The sequence below is a fragment of the Epinephelus lanceolatus genome, chromosome 18 (genome assembly GCF_041903045.1).
Source record: "Epinephelus lanceolatus isolate andai-2023 chromosome 18, ASM4190304v1, whole genome shotgun sequence".
NCBI lineage: Eukaryota > Metazoa > Chordata > Actinopteri > Perciformes > Serranidae > Epinephelus > Epinephelus lanceolatus.
In genome coordinates this window covers 31,355,716-31,376,395 of record NC_135751.1, presented here as the reverse complement: position 1 = coordinate 31,376,395, position 20,680 = coordinate 31,355,716, and the positions used below count along the sequence as shown (strand labels likewise).

The window sequence follows — 20,680 nt, the reverse complement described above, 5'->3', positions numbered from 1 at the left end:
TGTTTTGTTGGCAGCAGTCCTTTTGCACCTGCTTCCTTTGCTTGACAAAGGCATGACTACAAGATTTATAGTTTCCTCTGTTTGCTTTTCAATTAAAAACAAAAGATTTGAAATCACTGTTCTCACCAAACTGGAAACCACATGCTATAAACAGTTTTCACCTGTGATTACAGCAGAATCCTTCCATTTACATGCTCTGGCCAAACCTGCGAGTCTATTTTGATCCAACTTCATTTTCCAGCCCTGATACTCTTACATGCCTCTCTTTGATTTTCATCTCTTCATCTAGAAATGTGATATTGAGGATGGCATGCATCCTGCCCCTATTCATCTGCAGTCAAACGGATGTGGCAAGAACAAAACTATGAAGAGGAGAAGAAATATAGGTACAATCTTACAAATTAAAACAGATCATGATAATTCTTCACAGGATCCATTTTAGCAAAGCTAGATTATCGAAGATCTATCCAAACCTCTCTGATATTTGTGACAGATGCTCTCAGGCAAGATTAATATCCCTGAAAAAGAAAAACATGAAACTTTGCTACTATGTCATCATACATCCAAATTGCTGAATGAAATTTGGTAACAGAAAAACATAACAATAAGGTCTTACATTTTATGATTTTAAGACATTTTTAACTAAACTTGAGACCGATTTTTGGGACAAATCATATTTTGCTTGATCAAACATTTAAAGAAAGTATAAATGTAAGTAGTATACATGTGGTCTTGTGCAGAGAGAGGTATGTAGGAATATGGTTGTTAAAGCCAGTTGGGTTAATCTACATTTTGCCAACATATAAGTGCAATTATAAAGTAAAATAACAGAATAAGGTTCAGTGGTAGATCTAAAGGTGTGTAACATCAGAAATATGGACTTTTATGCAGAAGATACTGAGTCATTTTGCCAAAAAAATTTAAAAGATGGATGAATGAAATTAGATAAAATGTTAGCGGCAATTAAGACCTCACAAATTCTATTTAATGACTTTTAAGGCCAAATATTTATAAAATTGAATTTAAGACACCCTGCAGATATACTATAACCATTTTATAGTGTATTTTCACATTTCCGTTGTAATTTTGTGTGACTTGCTTTTGTTTTTATTTCCTTTAAAAAGTTTAATTGTAGGCATCAAAACATCAAGGCAAACTCACTGAATGTGAAAACCAACTTGGCAATAAACCTTACTCTGATTCTGATGTGGAGACTTCAGAACACTTTTTCCCAAACAACACACATTTTTGTATGGTTACACATAATCAATAATCATCTGTCATCTTCAAATGCAGATATTTTCAAACAGGATTTGGGCAGAGCATCATGTCATTACTCCCACCTAATGAAAATCAAAACAAAGGATATCCCAAAATGTGGCACTAAGCCTTTTGTAAAGGCATCAGTCCACTAGAGGCAGACATTTTCTGTAGAGACTGTATCTAAGATCTCCAGGGTGGTACCTGACTTGTTATTCAAACCGGAGAGTCAAGGAATTTAGAAGTACAAAGAAATGATTACATGCACAACTAAAACCTGAAATGCACTCCTCTTAAGATTTGTTTCTTTCTTGTGGTGAAGTGAGTAGTCTGCAAGACTGCATCTAGACCCCTCTTGTTTCTAGCACATGCTCTTTGAGGAGATGACATCACCATTTCCCAAATGCTCTGTTTTACATGTCCACACAGATAAACTGGAGGTTTTTTTGTTTGTTTGTTTGTTTTTTTTTAAAAAAATCTTCACCTCAATCAATCAATCAATCAATCTGTTTTTGTCTGTTTACACATGGAAAAGAGGCCAAAACGTAGAGAAAAATATCCATTTACAAAAATATCTGCATGCGTGTAGATGGGGCCTTAATCTCAATAAGGAACCTCCGACAGTATATTGAACACTATTTATTTAATTCATTTGTAGTTAAAACATGGTCACAATATAGAACAGGAAAGTACAAAAACTTCACTGATAAAATGTTCGATTGCTGGATATTTACTTCAATAACAAGAGTTGTGTGGTTAATTGAATATTCTACACATTACCTTTCACAGACATTCATGATGAGACCTGGATTAATACCTCAAACTGTAACTTCATGATACCAAGCAGCCAGAGTACTGTATAAAAATGCTGGTGAAAGTCTTCGGAAACTCATACAAAGTGACTCATGTAAACCAGTGCTATATGCCATTTAACCAAAATACAATTTCTCTGATAAAGAAATATTATAAATAGTTTGAAAATGTTTAAATATCTTAAAGTGGTATACGCCTGAATTCATTTGACTGGTGCAGAGGCACAAAATACATGTATATAAATGCTTACAACAATAAGTGATCAGTAACAAAAGGTCATCTCCAAACACTAATCATCTGCAGGTAGTGTGGTTTTGGAGCATTTACAGAGGTAACACCATCTAATACGTAAACAAACTTTACAGTATCCAAAGCACCAAAGCTTTTCTACAAGTGTACCATGTGCTTAAAATGTACATCTGCACACTTCCACAGTATGCAGCATCTAGTGGTCAGTGACATGACGGCTGGTGTGAAACCTTGGCAAAGCTTTTATTTCATTTGGTCCGACATCAGTGTGGGGATGTGGAATCGCTGTGTGCATCACTGTCTTTCTTTACAAGTCCATGTCCTGATCGCTGACACTCTGACGGAGGTAATCTTCATACAGCTTTTTCTACAGGCAAATATTAGACAGTTTAAAATCCCAATAATGCATTTCTATTAGTACCGTTTTAGTCACACTCAAACACACATGTAATACCTTTTTGGTCTTGACCACCTCCTGGACGTACTCCAGCTTCTCCTGCAGTTGCCTTTTTTGTTTGCCTGACAGAGTTGGTTGAGTGCTGCAAAGAATTGAAGGGAGTTTGATAAGAAATGTGAAAGTTTGTTTTTATTCTTTGTCATGAGCAGTGCTGCAAAATCACAGAGAGCCCAAATCACATGCAGCTGCTTAATAGATTATCTTCTTGATTCCACAAAGGGAAATGAAAGTGTCACAGCTGCAGTAAAAAAAAACAACAACCTGTAAAATACCACGGGCAAGAGAAAATAGACACCAAAACAATCTCAGATACAAAGATACTACATACAGTACAAATGTAGTTTATGTACCAAACTGTACTACTGACTGGTGTCGGCTATATTGGGCCCAATCTGATCCTTTGTTTCATGTCATCTGTCACACAAGTGTTTTTACTCAAGAAGCTTTCATGCACAGCAACGTAATGACGGCAACGAATTTAAACCTTCATTGGAATACAGTTACTTCAGGTGACTAAAGCAAAGGCAGCATCGAAGCAACAAACTCTAGAGAATACTCTCTTAAACGGACAGAGAAATCCCTTTCAAGACAGTGACAAGGTTGAAAAGATTAAAGAGAATTTGTTATTTGATTCTTTCTTATTTTTTAATAAAATAAAATAAATAACATGAAATAAAATAAAATACATTATGAAAGCTTGGATACAGGCATTTTTTTCTTAAAAATTCAACTGTCAAGTATGTACATTTGAACTTGAAGCGTGCACTGTGCAGATGAAACTGCACTAGAGCAAAGGGTAAATTAGGACTGAGAGTTCATGTAGAATAAAATATATTACAGTGAATGAAAATGGTGACATTACAATAACAGTAGATGAGCAGATGATGGTGCTGTCCTACCTGAAGGAGAAGCGTGCGATGATGAGCAGGAGGAAGGAGAGAAGGACCAGCCCGCCACAACCGTAAAGCTGCTGCTCCACAGAGAGGGACTCCAGTACTCTCACTACAGGAGCCTGTGGATTACAAGGGCAGCTAAAAATCAGACTTGTCTGCTTTATGTCGATTGTGCAACGCCTACAAAACAACAGCGTGTGGTGCACTCCCTTGAACACTCACCAGGTAGAGTGAGAGCATCTCTTTGCCCTCACGGCCCATAGCTGCCTCCAGCAGCTCCTGGGACAGAAGGCCCAGCACCAGTAAGGCCATCAGAGCCATGGGGATAGTGAAGCCCAGCAGAGTCAGGAAGCAGCTCTTACAGCGCGCCCGTCGGTTCTTAGTACCGGTCTGCCTGTGAGAGCAGAGGGTCGGATTATTCTCTGAAGGCATCATGGACTGATGCTACTGTGCGTGTGTCTCAGTAAGATTAAATATCTGCACAGGATGACGCTTACAGTCGGGATGAATAGGAGTCAATGAAACAAAAGTGCAAAGATAGTGACCTCAACTGGCTCTAGCACACATTTCTTTTCAATCAAGTTAAACACTGAACATAATTTTTTTTAGTAGTGCAACAATAAAGCATGTCAGGTCATGAAACTATACTGCATTCTGAGGCACAAACTGTTTCTGTGTGTTACCTGTCATTATTGAGTGTATCAGTGATGGCCTCACTGATAATCTCACAGTCCTTCTCCAGGGAGTTGAGTGTATTCTGGACTGTCTGGTTTATGGTTTTCTCGACGGTGCGACAAACCTCCTCAATCTGGTTCACACAGCGACTTGGCTGTGAACAAAGACAACAAATTACAATGTGCGCCCATCATTATGTTTATATTAACCTTTAAGTAATTGGAATTACAAAGAACAAGTTGAGGTAGCAGAGACATGAGCATAAACAGTGTACAATCACCTGAAGCTCAATGAAAGTGTGACCCTTACCTTACTTGGATTAGGAATGTAGATGGTGGGCATGTCAAAACCGCATTTGTTCAGTCCTGGTCGCTTGCAGAGCTCCTGAACAATCTGCATCATTACTCTCTGAGACAGACAGACACAAAAAGACAAATAGGTCCTTTTGAGTGGATATAGACAATGGCTAATAATTCTGGTCAAACGGACTTTACTTTATGGGAGAGAATGTTCATTTACTCATGTGTTCTGAAAAGAGCTGCAACAATTAGTCAGTTTATGGTTAGTTGATGGACAGAAAAGTAATTGGCTGCTGTTCTGATCATCAAATTTAATCCTTTTAAAGCAAAACAAGCCAAACATCTACTGGTTTCATGCTTCTTAAATATGAGTATTTGATGCTCTTTTGGTCAAACATGACAACAAACTAAAAAGCTTTGGACTGTTAGACTGTTGGTCAGATGAAATGATGTCACCTTAGGACCTGGGAAATTACACAGGGCAATATTTCACCTTTTTTTTTTTTTTTTTTTTTATATTTTATAGACAAAACATTTAATCTGAAAAATAATTGTGAGTTACAGCCCTACTTCTGTGCTCATACATACTTTAAAACCTGCATTGGTTAAGACACTCGACAGCAGCTTTCAACTACCCACACACTTTAACATGAAGAGGACATGCTCTATTTTAGGTTATTATTCCTCCTCCTCTGTTTTTAAAATTCTTATACATGACAGAAGAATGAAGAATGATGACAGTCCTAAAAAAATGGGCTTTTAAAGTGAGCTGTTGTTGAGCGTACCTGTCTGTCCGACTCTCCTCCAGCCTCGTCAGCCTTGCTCAGGTAAAAACGCAGACGATCTCCATGTTTCTCATTCAGGCTCTCCACTATGTTGAGGGTGCGCTTGCACAAAGCCTGACCCATGGGATCAAAGAAGACCAGAATCAGGTCACAGAGATCACCTGAGAGGGAAAGTGGGAAGGACCATTACACCACAACAGATTCTTACACAATGTCTATTGTATTAAATCTTATTATTATTATTATTATTATATTAAAACGTATGGTAATGGAAGTTTGATGTCAGAGCGAGAACTCCTGAGTGATACTCATTAAACTTTTCTGTAGGATTGTATAAAGTTCTTTAATTGTTTTACTTGCTCATTAGTATCATTGTGCGGTTTCATCACACTGTGACAATATAATTCCACAGAAAGATGATTACAAAACAGTTTGCTTTGAGGCAATCAAAGCTAGTTTGCAGAGGAAGTGGTGAGATCAGTAGCCAACCTGACAAAAGATCACTAATGGCACACAAATACTGTGGCAGAAATAACCGTGGCCTGGTGCCTTTAGAGGCTGGTATCTCACTTTAACTGGAGACATCACACATTCAACAGAACTGCTCCTCTATACTTGTATTATTTTTACAATGCCATTTAAAATAACTCGGTGTCATAACACCAGCTGCCACAGAAGCCCTAGGGACCCTTATTAACTACAGTATGACAACAAGCAAGGTCATTTAGTGGCCACTCACCCAGCCACATGATAACCTGGTCCACATCAAAGGGATACTTCATGTCACCGTCCACCAGCCCCGGTGAATCCACAAATGTCACCAGGCTGAACCGTTTCTGTCGCGACGTGCAGATCTCTGTGCTCAAGTACTCTGAAACACCTAGATATCAATTCAAGCAGATCAGTGATCAAATCAGTACAGATCTCTGAGCATTAAATTCATCATGCTTCAAATAAGTTCCTTCATTTGGCTTTAACAAAATTGCAGCATAGTAATGTGAATGCTTTCTGCTTTTTGATCCTTGTTTTTTTTCCATAAGACTAGGGGCTGTATCAGTGTCTTCAAAGGATAAAAATGTGAGGGTGCTGCCACTTTGATCCAATCTGTGCTGTAGCTGCGTCCTAAACAGGCTGCAGAAAAACTACGCCAAGCAACAAATCAGCAAATCTCTCCATCAAAATGCCGGGAATTTGGGAGTGGATCAGTGTGGTGGCAGCCTGAGGGGGGACAAAGTGCATCATTGTGGTAACTCTTTAGAATAGAACAGGGAGGGATTGTGATTCAAGCAGCAATCTCACCTTTGAACTCTTGCAGAGGCTTGAAGTGTGGATATAGATGAAGGGTGGCATTGCCCTACAGAAAAACAGAAACAAATTTGTCAGAGATAGTTTGTGAAGCAGGTGTCAGGATCTCCAGAAGAACTGAAAACACTTCAGAGGAGCTAATTCAAGTTGATGTAACAAGTCCATTTGAATTTCACATTACTTCTCCCTCAACCAAATATCAATCAATAAACCACTGTTTATTCAGGGAAAACTGACTGTGCATTAAGCTCTTTTACAGCAATGTCTTGAGTTCACATTCAACGGGCTAGTGGGATTCAAATATATGATAGCAATTGCAATAAAGTGATGGAAAAAGTTCATAAAAACAAATAAGTAGCGGGGCGTCGGTGGCTTAGTGGTTGGAGCAGGCGCCCCATGTACAAGGCTCTTGCCACAGCGGCCCGGGTTCGAATCCAGCCTGTGGCCCTTTGCCGCATGTCATCCCCCCCCTCTCTCCCTCTTTCACGCTTACCTGTCCTGTCCAACAAAGACAAAAATGCCCCAAAAAATATTTTTAAAAAAAACCCAAAAACAAGTAAGTAGCAGCAATGTATCAAGAATTATAAACAGTGATAAAAACCAATCATATAAAGATGAAAAAGTTAAATATTAAGAATAGAGTCTGCAATAAAGGACGGATACATAACAACAACAACAACAAAAACAGTAATATGTAGAAAAGCATGTCTGTCAATTAACCAAAGCAGGAACACTGTAAAACAACCATATCATCTAGCATATACTTGATATAACCTACTGACACATACCTATCTACTTTAAATACCTGTTGTAACTCCTTCCATTTATTTGCCGCGAAAAAACTAATTTACCAAACTTTGAAGTGATCTGAGGAGTTTCAAGGGATAAAAATCCCTGTGAGTGTGTTTGATGAGAGATGGATTTGATTTTAAAAAGAGAAGTGAGGTAGAAGGGCATCTTTCCAAGCAATGCCTTATAAAACAAAAAGGAGACAATGTTTTCCCTTCTATCAGTGAGAGAACACCATCCCACATTCTGATATAGCTCACAGTAGTGAGTTATAAAACCATCCGCAGTAATAAAACAGAGAGAACTGTGGTAGACGCTATCAAATGATTTTAGTGTGGATTGAGCTGCATGCATATACAAAATATCGCCATAATCTGAGACTATAGTAGGCTGAATAATTGTCCCTCTATTTTCTAAAGAGAAGCATGACCAAAGTCTGTACAATGCCCCCAATTTAATTCTCACCTTCTTTGTGAGCTTAAGCACGTGTGTTTTAAATGAAAGCTAGTCATCTAACCAGATGCCAAGGTATTTGTAATCTGTAAGACGTTCAATGTGGGTGCTATTCAGGGACAGGATGGAGTAGGCGTCACGCTCACACTTTCTTTACCTTGTGAATATAAACTTAACTTACAACAAATGGCACCTTATTGTTTTTGTACTGTTGCACTTACTGTGAGAGATTCTCTCTTGCGCCCACTTGTTACAAAGCTGAAGCCTTGGGTCTCAATAGCCACTCCAGTGCGCTGGATGTGCTCTTCGACATACCTGACAAAAAAAAACAAACAAACAAACAAAAAAAAAACAGGTCACAACAAACAATTTAGTGATGCACCAGGGGAGGATAAATATTTTGTCCACTGTCCAAGCTAAATAAATTAAAACTATACTATTCTACAAAATCAATAGTCTGTATTGGCTGACATAAAGATCACATGCATTATGGATTGCATTTATCAGCTAAATGTTCCAATAAATTGCATAAAGGACAGTGCCAAGGACACACACAAAATCAGCTGTACAGGCTTGGACAAGAACATTTTGTCACGTTTGTCACTTTGTGATGTCATCCACATCCAATCCATGGCACAGGTCCCATCATATAAATATCTCAAAGTCTTTGTTGACACCGCCCTAACCTGGAACACACATGTTGATAGTCTCTGCAGCAGATTACAACAACAGTTGCATTTCTTACTTTGAGAGTTCATGGTGATGATCAAAAATTTATGATAATTTTTTATCAGGCATTGTTAGAGGGCCTACTTAGGTACAGTATCACAGCTTGGTTTGGTAACCTCTGTGTGCAGTTAAAATACAAACTGGAAAATAATAGGTGTCAAAGAGCACATTTCCTTGCAGTCTATTTTTTTGAGCAAGCTACTCTAAGTCAAGCCAATAAGATCATCAATGACTCCTCTCATGTTCTGCATACAGAGTGCGAGCTGCTGCCCTGTGGTAGGAGCTTTAGAGTGCCTCATTGCAGCCTCGACATATTTAAAAACCATTCATACCTCTGTCTGTAAAGCTTTTAAAACAATGGCAGATAGAGAACTGGAATTTGATTATGATGATTTGCATTTTTGTAGAGGTATTTTTAGCATGTGATGTTATCTATCTATCTCTTTTGTGTTTTGTATAATGTTGATTTGTCTATGTACTATGTTGTATGTTGTATTTCTATGGCTGCAGTATGGGTGTAGGGCCCAAGACAATTTCCCACACTGTGGGACAATAAAGTTAATCTTGATCTTGATCATGTTTGCTTAATGTGGGCAGACTTGCTCTCTGTAAACTACACTGGGACATCCTTTCTTACAACATACTTACCAGTTGATGAAGGAGCTTTTCCCAGCAGAGTGGTTGCCCATCAGCATCACAGTGATCTTTTTTCGGGGAGGCAGCAACTTCACACCAACAGATTCAGCGACTGTGATCAAGCCTGGAAAAAACACAATGATTTTTTATTTTATTTTTCTATGTAAATTAAAGAATACACCTATCAAGTTAGACTGGAGCCATCATGGTGCTGTGGTTGCACCTGCAGGACTCAGGTCAGGCAGTCAGGACCTGCTGCTTGAGTGAGCTGGGCTGGAGCTGGAGAAGGGCCACAATCACTTCTGTAGGAGTAGTTATTTTCATTAATAAAAGCATTTATTGCTTTTTTTTGGAAAAAAAAAAAAAAAAAAAAGCTGACAGTGCGTTCACGGTACTTAATTTCATTCATTCATTAATTTTCCGGGGACCCAGAATTCCTAGCGACGCCCCTAGATGGACTCTTGTAAACTGACCCCAACCAAAACTCACTTTATAATGAGGTACAATTGCAAAAACGCTGTTATCGTGTAGCTGACTCACCAGTAATTAACTGGCAGCTGGCTGTTAAAACTAGCATTAATGCTAGCTTGCACAACGTCAGCCAATTCATAAAGTCCTTGCTTAACAGCTAACGTTAGCTAACGGTTAGCCCCCTGTAGCAGGGATAAGGTCTCCAAACTTACTAAGCTAGCTAGCTAACCCCCGGTCAGCAAACAGTTTGCTAGCTTTATTATATTGACAATTAGGTCAATGTTGAATGGATTTCCAGCGAAGGTTTGTGTCCAGCAAAATATGTCAGCCAACTCACCACTGTCGGGATCCGTGTACAGTTGATGACAATCCCTCAGGATGCGTTCATCGCAGGACACCCCGCCGCTTATCGACTCTGCGTTAGCGGCACTCCGGCTCTTGATCTTCCCAGACATTGTGATGGTATCAAACTTCTGGAGAGACTTGCTGAAGTAGGAGAATCTCTGAACAAGCTGTGAACAAAGCCGGTTTGCCTTATTTGAATCGCCCCGGTCCGTTGAAACACGGGGCTGAGACGTACACCGGCCACGTCGTCAGCGAAAGCGGCTTTTGTCGCACAGGCTTCTGGGTAATGTAGTTCTTCCACTGAGTTAATGTAGGCCACTTTGACTTTGCTTGATTTTTTGTTTTTTTCTGCAATCACATAACCTAAACATTAAAAAAATAAGTAAACAAGTAAAAATAACAAGAAGAATATAATGCCTCAATAAATACAATTTTAAAACTGTTTTAAATGAATGGATGGCCTATAAAAACAAATGGATGTGCCTTTATTGTCTGAAGCTAAACATCAGCATCTGAAATTGGGAGTCTGGATAAAAGTAAGTTTGTAAGAAGAAAAAAAAAACAAGTGCAATAAAGATTCATGTCCTGTTCAACAGTCATGACTATATTTCAAGACTTGGTAAGACTGTCTGCTGCACTAATGCAGTTATGGCTGCAGTAAATTTACAGGCAACCATTTACCCTAAGATTATGAAATACTTAAAGTCCTATGTCTGGAAATTAAATCCATGTTGCTATAATGTGTTCATCACTGAGCATGGCCTGAAAACATAGCCATTAACACCATGCAAATACAGTGTATAATTTAAATGTTCCCAACTTTGAAATAATCTTTTGCACCTCCTTGCCTGTCTGACTGAATTGACCTTACATATTCCATATGTAATGAGGCAGTATATCCTGCTGCTGTCTGAGGAAAGTATCTGTGTGGTTCAAGGCCACTCAGGGAAAACATTACAGTTTAGTAAATCATTACAAACATGACCATCCATTATACAGAAGTAGCCTACAGAGAGTGTTTTGGCCTGTATCCAGCTGGTGAGAAGAGCAGTCTCAGTGCACACTACACAGACAGTACACAATGTACAATGAACAGATATTTGTCCAATTGAAATGTAATTTTCCATAGTTTTTATTTAGCTGTGAAAAATGTACCTTTTCACAACTGGAAGAGAAACACACTAGACACTGATGTAGATCACCTAAGATCAAACAAAAATGAAATAATTTCATTTTTATTGGTTTTGTAGCACTTCATAATGCATGAGGTCTCAAGATGTGCATAAACATGTGATGACGGCTCCTAATGCGAGACATAAAGACAGCTGATGTTACGTGTACAGTAAGACAATAAATACAGTGGAGAGTGTATAATAATCCTTAAGACGAGCACATACTTTATGGGGAAAGTGCAAAATCAACTTAATAATTCACACTGATTTACAATTTCAAGTGAGTCAAATGAATAACAAAAAACACGAGAGCAGACACTTTCAGTGCAAGTTTAGTAAGTGGACACCTCTTGGTTCATCTTCACATTATAGCATATACAGACAATCAAATCAGCAAAGCCTCATGTATAACTCCTCCTACGATTTATTTATTTTTTCTTGTACTAACCACAAGCCAAAATCATGAGGCAGAAAAGAAATCAGTGAAAACTTTTGAAGGCAAAGGTTAGAGGATTTTGTGACTGGCAGGTTGCCAGTTTGAATTAGTACAGTTGGGGCAATCTTACTGGGAAATACTCGCCCTTCCTGCAACAATAAATGTTATTAGTGCTCCGACTGTAAATGCTCCTGTGGAGCTGGTAAGTAGCCTGAGTGCACAGGAAGTCTATCAGAGCTGAATGTGCATCTGCATAGGTGTGAACATTTTTAAGATTACGCTATATAAGGCAGCTGCTGTATTTTAGTGACGTTTGAACAGCACACACAGCTGCTGGTATCGCACCTTTTGAATATCATGTCATGCAGGCAAATGTTGTAGCCTGAGCAGCGGTGAGAGCAAATAAAAAGGACTTGTAGGAATTGTGGCATTACATCAAACTATTGTGGACCTAATTTAATAAGTTGTTCTTGTAAGAGGTTCACTTCCAGCCACACTCTTATTCCTTTCCCACAAGTGCCTTTCTGGCATCACTACAGCACACAGATTATTAATACCACCTCTTATGAAATCTGTTAAAGGGACAGTTCACCCCAAAATCACAAATACATATTTTCCCTCTTACCTGTAGTGCTATTTATCAGTCTAGATTGTTTTGGTGTGAGTTGCTGAGTGTTGGAGATATCAGCCATAGAGATGTCTGCCTTCTTTCAAAGATAATGGAACTAGATGGCACTCGGCTTGTGATGCTCAAAGTGCCAACAAAGTGCATTTAAAAAACTCAAAAGCAATGTCTCTTTCCAGAAATCATGACCTGGTTACTCAAGATAATCCACAAACCTTGATGTGAGCAGTTTCATGTAGGAACTATTTTCTTTCCACTGAACTACACCAGCCAAACGTATTACTACGCAGAAGAAAGTGTACATCTACTCATGGATGAGATGCTCGTGCTTATGACAGCGCGAGATGTAAACATTAATAGCGTCCTCCTTGGCTAGCCTTGTGGTGCTAGGTGAGCTAGCATAACTTCCTTGTGCGCAGTGATGTAGTTGGCAGATGTAGTTCGGTAGAGAGAAAATAGTTCCTACATGAAACTGCCCACAAGGTCTGTGGATTATCCTAAGTAGGTCATGATTTCTGGAAAGTGACATTGCTGGAGTTTTTCAAATGTATTTTTTGGCGCTTGGAGCACCACAAGCCGAGTGCCATCTAGTTCCATTATCTTTGAGAGAAGGCAGACATCTCTATGGCTGATATCTCCAACACTCAGCAACTCACACCAAAACAATCTAGACTGATGAATAGCATTACAGCTAAGAGGGAAAATATGTATTTGTGATTTTGGGGTGAACTGTCCCTTTAACAGATTTCATAAGAGGCGGTATTAATAATCTGTGTGCTGTAGTGAAGATGGCAAAAAGGCACTTGTGGGAAAGGAACAAGAGTGTGGCTGGAAGTGAACCTCTGACTGTTATGTCCAACACTCAGCAACTCACACCAAAACAATCAAGACTGATAAATAGCGTTACAGGTAAAAGGAAAAATATGTATTTTTGATTTTGGGGTGAACTGTCCCTTTAAGAAATGTTTTTCTGTTGTTGGCTGCTTTCTGATAACAGAAGTGTCCATGTGTTAGTTTTTGTGTCATGAATCCTCACAGATACAAGCCATTTAATGCGTAATTCATCGCAAAGTACGCACAGCAGTGAGATGACACGTACTGATGTGAACGTTTTGGAAAAGACAGGCTGTCGAGTGTGAAATGGCCTTTGCTTCCACTGTCTGTTGCCACTTGAAAACATGTTTGTCCTCCAGCTTCTGGCCTGTCTGTGCTCAGCTTCAGCACACTGTTCAGCTGTGTGTGGAGCTCCACCACATCTTTATATTCATTTCACATCTAAAGATCAAAGTCAGTCGACACTTTTTCATTTTGATTGCCCCCACGCCTTATCACACTTAAATTAATGTAGTATGTGTTTGGCAGCTCATTGTGTTTGTTCTTACATGATCACACTGGGTTAATGTGATCCTTGTTAACATTGAATAAATTATCATAATTAGTGCCAACAGAAATAGTGCAATGTGCCACTCAGTAGCATCTTGCGTTCTACAGTCTCATGTTAAGCTTCTTCCAAGCAATGAATCAAAATCTTTTTTATGAAAATGTACATTTCTTCTCTTTCATTTTATTTTCTGCAGCTCGTACATGGGCTGAGCCATTACCTCTGTGGCAAAGTTTTCAACTTGCTGTTACATTCATTTCATACAATTTGCTATATCAATCTAAACCTACAGTCACAATGTTGCTGTAGATTGTACAGGGGGAATACGTATGAGTGCATATTAGGCTTTCAATGACTATGATTATTGGGTTTAAATTAGCAAGGGAAGATTCACAAAAGTTTAGGTGTCATGCATCCTTAATGCATCAGCACACATGGCTCTTAATGTTTCCTTCATCGACATGTCAGAGTCCATCGTCTTTAGTTACCAGTGAGCTTTCCTCTCTTTGGCAACCAGCTCCAGGAAATGGGAATGATTCGCAAAGAGCGGGAAGGACGAGTCAACATCAACCCACTGGACTTGTCCTGCGTCATCGCCAGCTTGGAGCGGCAGCTCGCTCACACTGTTGCCTACGGTAACGACATATGAGATATGTCATTGTCCTACAAAAACCCCATTTGTTGCCACTAGAGAGAAAATACTTCAAGAACCGTAACAAGGTTTGGATAGTTAGAAAGGGAAAAAAAACATTGGGCCTCATTCACCAACTGTTAAAGAAGCATTTCACTGCTGGAAGGACAGCCTTGTCATAAAACTGTGCTGTCTATACAGTAGAAAGATGCAAATACTTTTGAAATTGGTGCTACATGATGTGGGCTGTGGTATTCAAGGCCCTCATGTGAGGTGAGCCCACAGAGATACTAGAATGAATAATAGCTGTGGATGTACAGATGGGTCCATAGACAAAGCCTGTGAACAGGGTCCAGAATTTTGTGCTAGGCCCCTGACTACCAGAATGCACTGTGCTGCACAAGACCAATAAACACTCCCACTAGTGGGTAAAGTAATGCAAAGTGCCTTTAAACTGCCAGCTAAAATGTGCTTCAGAAAACATTTGAGGCCAGATATCAGCAACGCAGTAACAGAATCTTGGTTTATATTTGATCAGCGCTGTCTAATTTTACCGTTTGATTTCAGTGCCATCCAATACTTAGTGATTGATCATGTTATGTATAGGCCCAAAGTAGGTCTATTTCTGCATTCCAGGTCTATTTGCACAGTGGCAGATTTATTGCTGCTGCAAGATGTTGCAGATTAAGCCCTGGGGGAGGGAATGCATCTTCCAGGACCGTGTAGATCTATTTGCAAAGACTGAGAGGTGGTCAGAGTCTCTCTTCTGTGTTTGGCTTTTTTTTTTGGCCTCAGATTTGAGATCACAACCTACTTGATCAGCTGTGTGCTTAATTCTCTCAACTTTTATTTTCACTTTCTGTGCATTAATATAGCCATGTAGTCTTAGACACTTATATTTAGATTTCTCAGGGCATTTACTTAGACTTTTCTTCAGACCTTTCTCAAGAAAAGAAAACTAAGAATAAACTTAGAGAGATATTGGTGAATGAGGTTCATTCTTCTCCATTACCGATACCTGAGTCATCATGAAAGTTGACAGCAACTGTCTCCATCCAAGCATTGTCAGTGTTTCTAGGATCATCCACATAGCCTTTATAGACCTGAGGAAGAAAAAAATATATTTCTGATTCCCTCACGGAAGCATTTGTTGAATAAAATGTGACAGTGAACAAGTGAGTGAACTGCTGACCTGAAACCCTGGTGATTTGAAGAGTTTGGTGATGCGTTCACTGATCTTCGCTGTCTCTGCTGGCGGGACTGCCAACGAATTCAACGCTTCTTCTGAGAACTCCCGCTGCAGCGTGAGAGAGACCTGCTCCCCTGGATCTACCATGCCCTACAAAACAAGCACACACACACAAATAAACAGGCAAGTCACATGGCCGTGACACCTTACATACCAGAAACCACTCAAACCTGTCCATGTCTTAACATTTAATTCTTTTTATTGTCCCTGAGCATTCTTGAATAGCTGTGAGCAAATCATAATAGGCACACCCTAATCAATGAAGCTTGTAAAAGAAGTATAAAAGCCACCAACCCCAGGAATGGCCCACTCCCCACAGTCTTTCCTCTTGATGGACACAAACTGCAGGATAGGCCGCTTGGAGACTGAGTGAGATACCTTTGCTCCTTTGGCATCTACTTTCCATCTGCCAGACGATGACACACATTAGACCATCAGGCATTTATAAAAAACAAACAAACTGCTAAGTGCATAAAGTTCTCCATTTTTCTGACATGAAAGACAACTGTTCTGATACAGTGATACCATGTTTTGGAAGAACCTTACGTTGCCTGGTTGTAATGAATTATTGACTGGGTTTTCCCCGTTTGAATAATTTTTTATGTTACTAAATTGAGTAATGAACTATGGTCAGCAAGTGTGATAATGATACCGATGTGTAAAGTAAAGAAAAAGTTACCTGGTGACAATGGGATCAGCTGCGTGATTGGGTCCCCATCGTCCCAACAAACCTCTACCAGACACCCCAGTGCGGCCACGAGGATTTCTACATGGGTAAAAAGTATTTCTTTATGAGCAGTTTTAAGAGCATACGTTTACAAAAATCTAAATATTTTACAAACACAAAAATCATCAGAAAAGGGCACAAAGAGCACTGTAGAGCTTCCAATTAAACTCTTTAGTTTTTAGAAGAAGTGATCACAGTCCTGCTCTGGCTTCTCATCCTGACATGTGTATTACTGTTAAATATTCATTAAAGGAATACTTCACCCACAAAATGACCATTGGTATATAAATTACTAACCCGTTGTTACCTTTTGTGCATATGCCTCCACAGTAAACAAAGAAACCAAAAGACAGCAAATATTTTTGATGGATTGAAGTAAAAGGGGGGCAGGTTTAACAATAGAAAACTATATCAATACATCCATTTACAAGCTTATAAAACTTATGCAGAGTACTCCAAGTCTTATTCATCCAATGTTATGCTCAGTACTTCCCAAACAGATAGCCCTTTCCAGGAACTTACTGGAGAGTGAAACCTATCTGTGCTCTCTTCAAATCCAGACTCCATGGAGAAAAACAATAATTTCACCTCATTTAACATGGGAGCTGCTGCTCTACTGCTGCCTTCATCAAATTTTTTGCATTACTGCGTAACTTTGGTGTTTTAAAGGGTTAGTTCAGATTCCCTCAAGTCACACAACAACACAAACACAAACAAACTACCGATCTAGGCAGCAGTAGACCAGCAGTTCCCTCGTTCAGTGAGGTAAAATTACTGTTCTTGTCAATGAAGTCTGGTTCTGAAGGGAGCATTGATACGTTTGACTTTCTGTTCAGTTCCCAGTCAAACAGGACTGTCTGTTTGGGAAGTACTGAGCATACGACTGGATAAATTAAACTTGGATAATACTGTTGAGTTGTGTGAGAGCTTATAAACGGATGCTTAAACATATTCACAAATTCAAGGTAACGTGGGCTGAGTAAATTAAATACAAATGGTCATTTTATGGTGGAAGTATTCCTATAAGCAACATCTTTAACATTAACATTTAATGAAATGACTAATGTAATGTGAAAGGATTGCTAATACTAGAGAGAATCATCATCCCCATCGGCAGCTCTATGCAGCTGCTGCTACTGAAAGTAACATTTGGAGTTAACATTAAGAGTTTGCTATGTCATTAGCCATCAAAAATATAAAATCTGATATAATATACATCGTCTTGTTACTTCTAACTCTCTTTTGGAGTCTACTCTCTAATTATGAGGCATGTAAATCACTGACTGTAGATGTGAACTACCTGTTTTTGTGCAAAACCAACTGAGAGTGTAAGAACAATTTCTCTATAACTTACAGTGGCTTTCCTTTTTCTATTTTATAGGTGCCGCCGAAGCTGGTCCTGTCCACAACACCGTCCACAGTGTTGAACTTTGGAGAGAAAGAGCTGCGAGCAAAAGTCATCAAAACTGGCGTGAAAAATCTCCAGCTGCTGCTTTGAAACCAAACAGCATGTGTAACAGTCAGAATATCTCACAGCAGCCAAGACCCTAACTACTTGGTAACTACCAACATACATATCAACCTACTGCTCACCCAATATCAGGGTCCGCCCATGCTGGCTTCTTTAATACTGAAGGGTCAGTGTGGGAGACTGGATTATACTGCGGCCAGCTCTGACTCCAGTCCACCTTGTCATCAGGCACGAGTAAGCGCTTGACTTTGGACCCTGGATACTGAGGACATCTGGACTTGACATGAGGCGCTGCTGAGGAAGGCATTGTCCGGACACTGGTCGTGTAGAGGTGACAGCAACTGGCACTGATGGGTCTGATGGTTCTGAAAGGGTGAGAAGACGAGCAGGAGATGGCAGACCTGCAAGGGAGGAAATATGAGACATGGAAATCCAGTAAGTAAGTAAGGCGCGCTCTGCCTTCCCTGCAGCAGCATGGTCCCAGCCGGCCACCACCCACATGCACTCCTTGCTCCCCTGGCTCTTCTGCAAATAATGGAAACACTTTCCTAATGAAGTGATAGCAGCATTAATCTTCTGACATAAGCTGGCAACACATTAATTCAGAGGGAAACCAAACACTTGCAGATCATACCAGAACAGCAGGACAGCTGCAATTATACTGCAATACACATCTGTTGCATGATGGTTTAGCTATGATTTGTTGAATTTTGCACGACATAACGTTTCATATTATTATCATATTAAAAGGAAACAAAGCCTGGCTATCATTTTTGCATATAAACAACATTAAAATACAGTACAACGACAATAAACAGTTAGCTAATGCTTATGTCTACTTAAGTATTGACTTCAATCATATCGCCAGGCATTGATCAAGGACTTTGACAGAAACAGCTACTGCAGCACATACCTATGACCACTTTCAAGTATAGTGTCAGCTTAAAACTGAAACTGTCCTATAATGTCAAATAGTCACAGTTTTTAACGTTGGTTAAATCTATATAAGAAACGTTACTGTCTACCATCCATACCTAACTCCGGGGGAGCACACGGTGTACGGGAGTCCGAAGAGAGTGAGCGCCAGACGAAGACGACCGAGCCAGTCCCGTCGCAGAAGAAAATGTACCATTCCTTGGACAAATAAATCAGTAGTTAACAACCACAACACGCAGCGCCAAGTAACCAGGAAGTGCTCCACCCGACGCGGTGACGCCAACAAATGGGGTGTGGTTACGGCAGTCGCACTCGTTTCCATGGTGATAACATTCAAGTGTACCACAATAAAGGTAAAAATATTATACATAGATGGGTTGAAACCGATATAACGCTATATTTTATAGCTATAACTTAGACACAAGAAACACAATTTTGTTGCATCTGTTTTGTGTATCTAAATTATAAATATTTCATTTAAAAACTAGTAAATTCCTTTTGTCAATGAAGCTAAATTAACAATCAGATGTTGATGGGTTGAAAAAGGATAATTACCCACCTAGTCAGTATCTATTTTGCTGTAATGTCTGTTGTGAGGTGGAAAACCGCATTGGCCTTTTAGGTGGAAGCCCACAATTATAATAACAGGTTTCCTCATACATTAATGTCAATATATTTAAGGGACTGTTCGTTATTTATAAGAGGGGAGGGGTGGTGTAAAAGGGGAGGCATATTAAATCATTTTTAAGCAGTGGGGAGGGACTTATGTTGTTTATTTTGGCTAAGAGGAGGGGCATACAGCTTTAAATGGCTGTATTTTGTATTTATTTTAGCACAGATTTTTAAAGAAAACATGCCTCTATCCAAACCTGCTGACCAGAAACTGTGAAAACAGGAATCATCATTGGATTTGTAAATTTCAGAAATCCTTGAACAGATTATGTGGGAGGAATGCTTCACTCAGAAAAAAAACAAGACAAATCAAAGCGTAAAATAGTGATATTTCATCAAAATTCTACATGTTTCATGTAAAATTTTGCAAAAATAAAATTTGCAACAATTTGCACCAACTAACCAGCATACCAAACAAGAGTAAAAAAAAGCCATAGCTTTTTCCAACTCCAGGATTTGATCTTCAACTTTCAAATTTAAATCATCCAAGAGGAAGTTTTTAAAATCTAACAACTGAGTTAGTTAGTCAGTCAGTCAGTCAGTCAGTCAATATTTGTAACTTCGTGGGAAGGTAAAAAAAAATAAATAAATAAATAGATCAAACATAAAAATATATAAAATATAAGGCTGCATAATACATATCCTCCTGAGACCCTGTGTCCTCATATGAGGACATCACATTTTGGGTCTACCTGACCTTATACTTAATTTTACTTAACTTAGACCTGCTGTCCTCGTTTGTGGACACTTTTGTTGTGCCACCACAATACACTAATCCATGTAAAAACAAAATGGCAGCCATCTGTGCCAAGTCAGCCTGCAGCCAATCCCGACACTAAAGTGGACAAGGTCCAAAACCTGATCACTTTTTAGGGTTGAACTTGTTTATTCATGATTAATGAAGTTTGTAGTTTAATATGGCAACAAATCTGACCAATTTTAGCAACAGTAACAAGCTAAGACAGTCTTGATTAGGAAGTACTCACTTGAGGACATTGGGACTTAATTATCATTGACAATGTATAGTTTTTTATACTTATCAGGTCATACTGATCTCAACTAGCAAGGAGAAATTAAAAATGCACAAAGGTTCGGGTCTCAGGAGGATATATTGTTGTTTATTGTAAACAATAATAATTGTATAATGTTTTTCATTACATAAACAGTGCTATACACCAAAGTCCTTATACATGTAAACAAAGAGTTAAGTTAAGTTTATTT

General features: G+C 39.1%; 2 protein-coding genes across 3 annotated transcripts; both read right to left on the bottom strand.

Moving 5' to 3' along the window:
- Window positions 1-1,884: 1,884 nt before the first annotated feature.
- Window positions 1,885-10,426, bottom strand: LOC117267922 (uncharacterized). Its single transcript, XM_033643994.2, has 12 exons — window positions 10,152-10,426; window positions 9,356-9,467; window positions 8,200-8,293; window positions 6,731-6,785; window positions 6,171-6,311; window positions 5,432-5,592; window positions 4,657-4,755; window positions 4,356-4,501; window positions 3,895-4,066; window positions 3,679-3,791; window positions 2,777-2,861; window positions 1,885-2,689 (listed from the first exon to the last, which is right to left on the bottom strand). The coding sequence occupies exons 1-12, from the start codon at window positions 10,267-10,269 to the stop codon at window positions 2,630-2,632; spliced, it is 1,356 nt and encodes a 451-aa protein (XP_033499885.2). The 5' UTR covers window positions 10,270-10,426; the 3' UTR covers window positions 1,885-2,629.
- A 929-nt stretch (window positions 10,427-11,355) lies between these two features.
- nudt9 (nudix (nucleoside diphosphate linked moiety X)-type motif 9) lies at window positions 11,356-19,059 on the bottom strand. 2 transcript variants are annotated; one of them, XM_033644032.2, is made up of 8 exons: window positions 18,886-19,059; window positions 17,974-18,252; window positions 17,735-17,869; window positions 16,333-16,419; window positions 15,948-16,059; window positions 15,597-15,743; window positions 15,423-15,507; window positions 11,356-14,403 (listed from the first exon to the last, which is right to left on the bottom strand). In XM_033644032.2, the coding sequence occupies exons 1-8, from the start codon at window positions 18,981-18,983 to the stop codon at window positions 14,258-14,260; spliced, it is 1,089 nt and encodes a 362-aa protein (XP_033499923.1). In that variant the 5' UTR covers window positions 18,984-19,059; the 3' UTR covers window positions 11,356-14,257. The 2 variants fall into 2 exon arrangements, with proteins under 2 accessions (XP_033499923.1, XP_078017520.1); XM_078161394.1 differs by having other exon boundaries at window positions 17,735-17,824.
- Window positions 19,060-20,680: the final 1,621 nt, after the last annotated feature.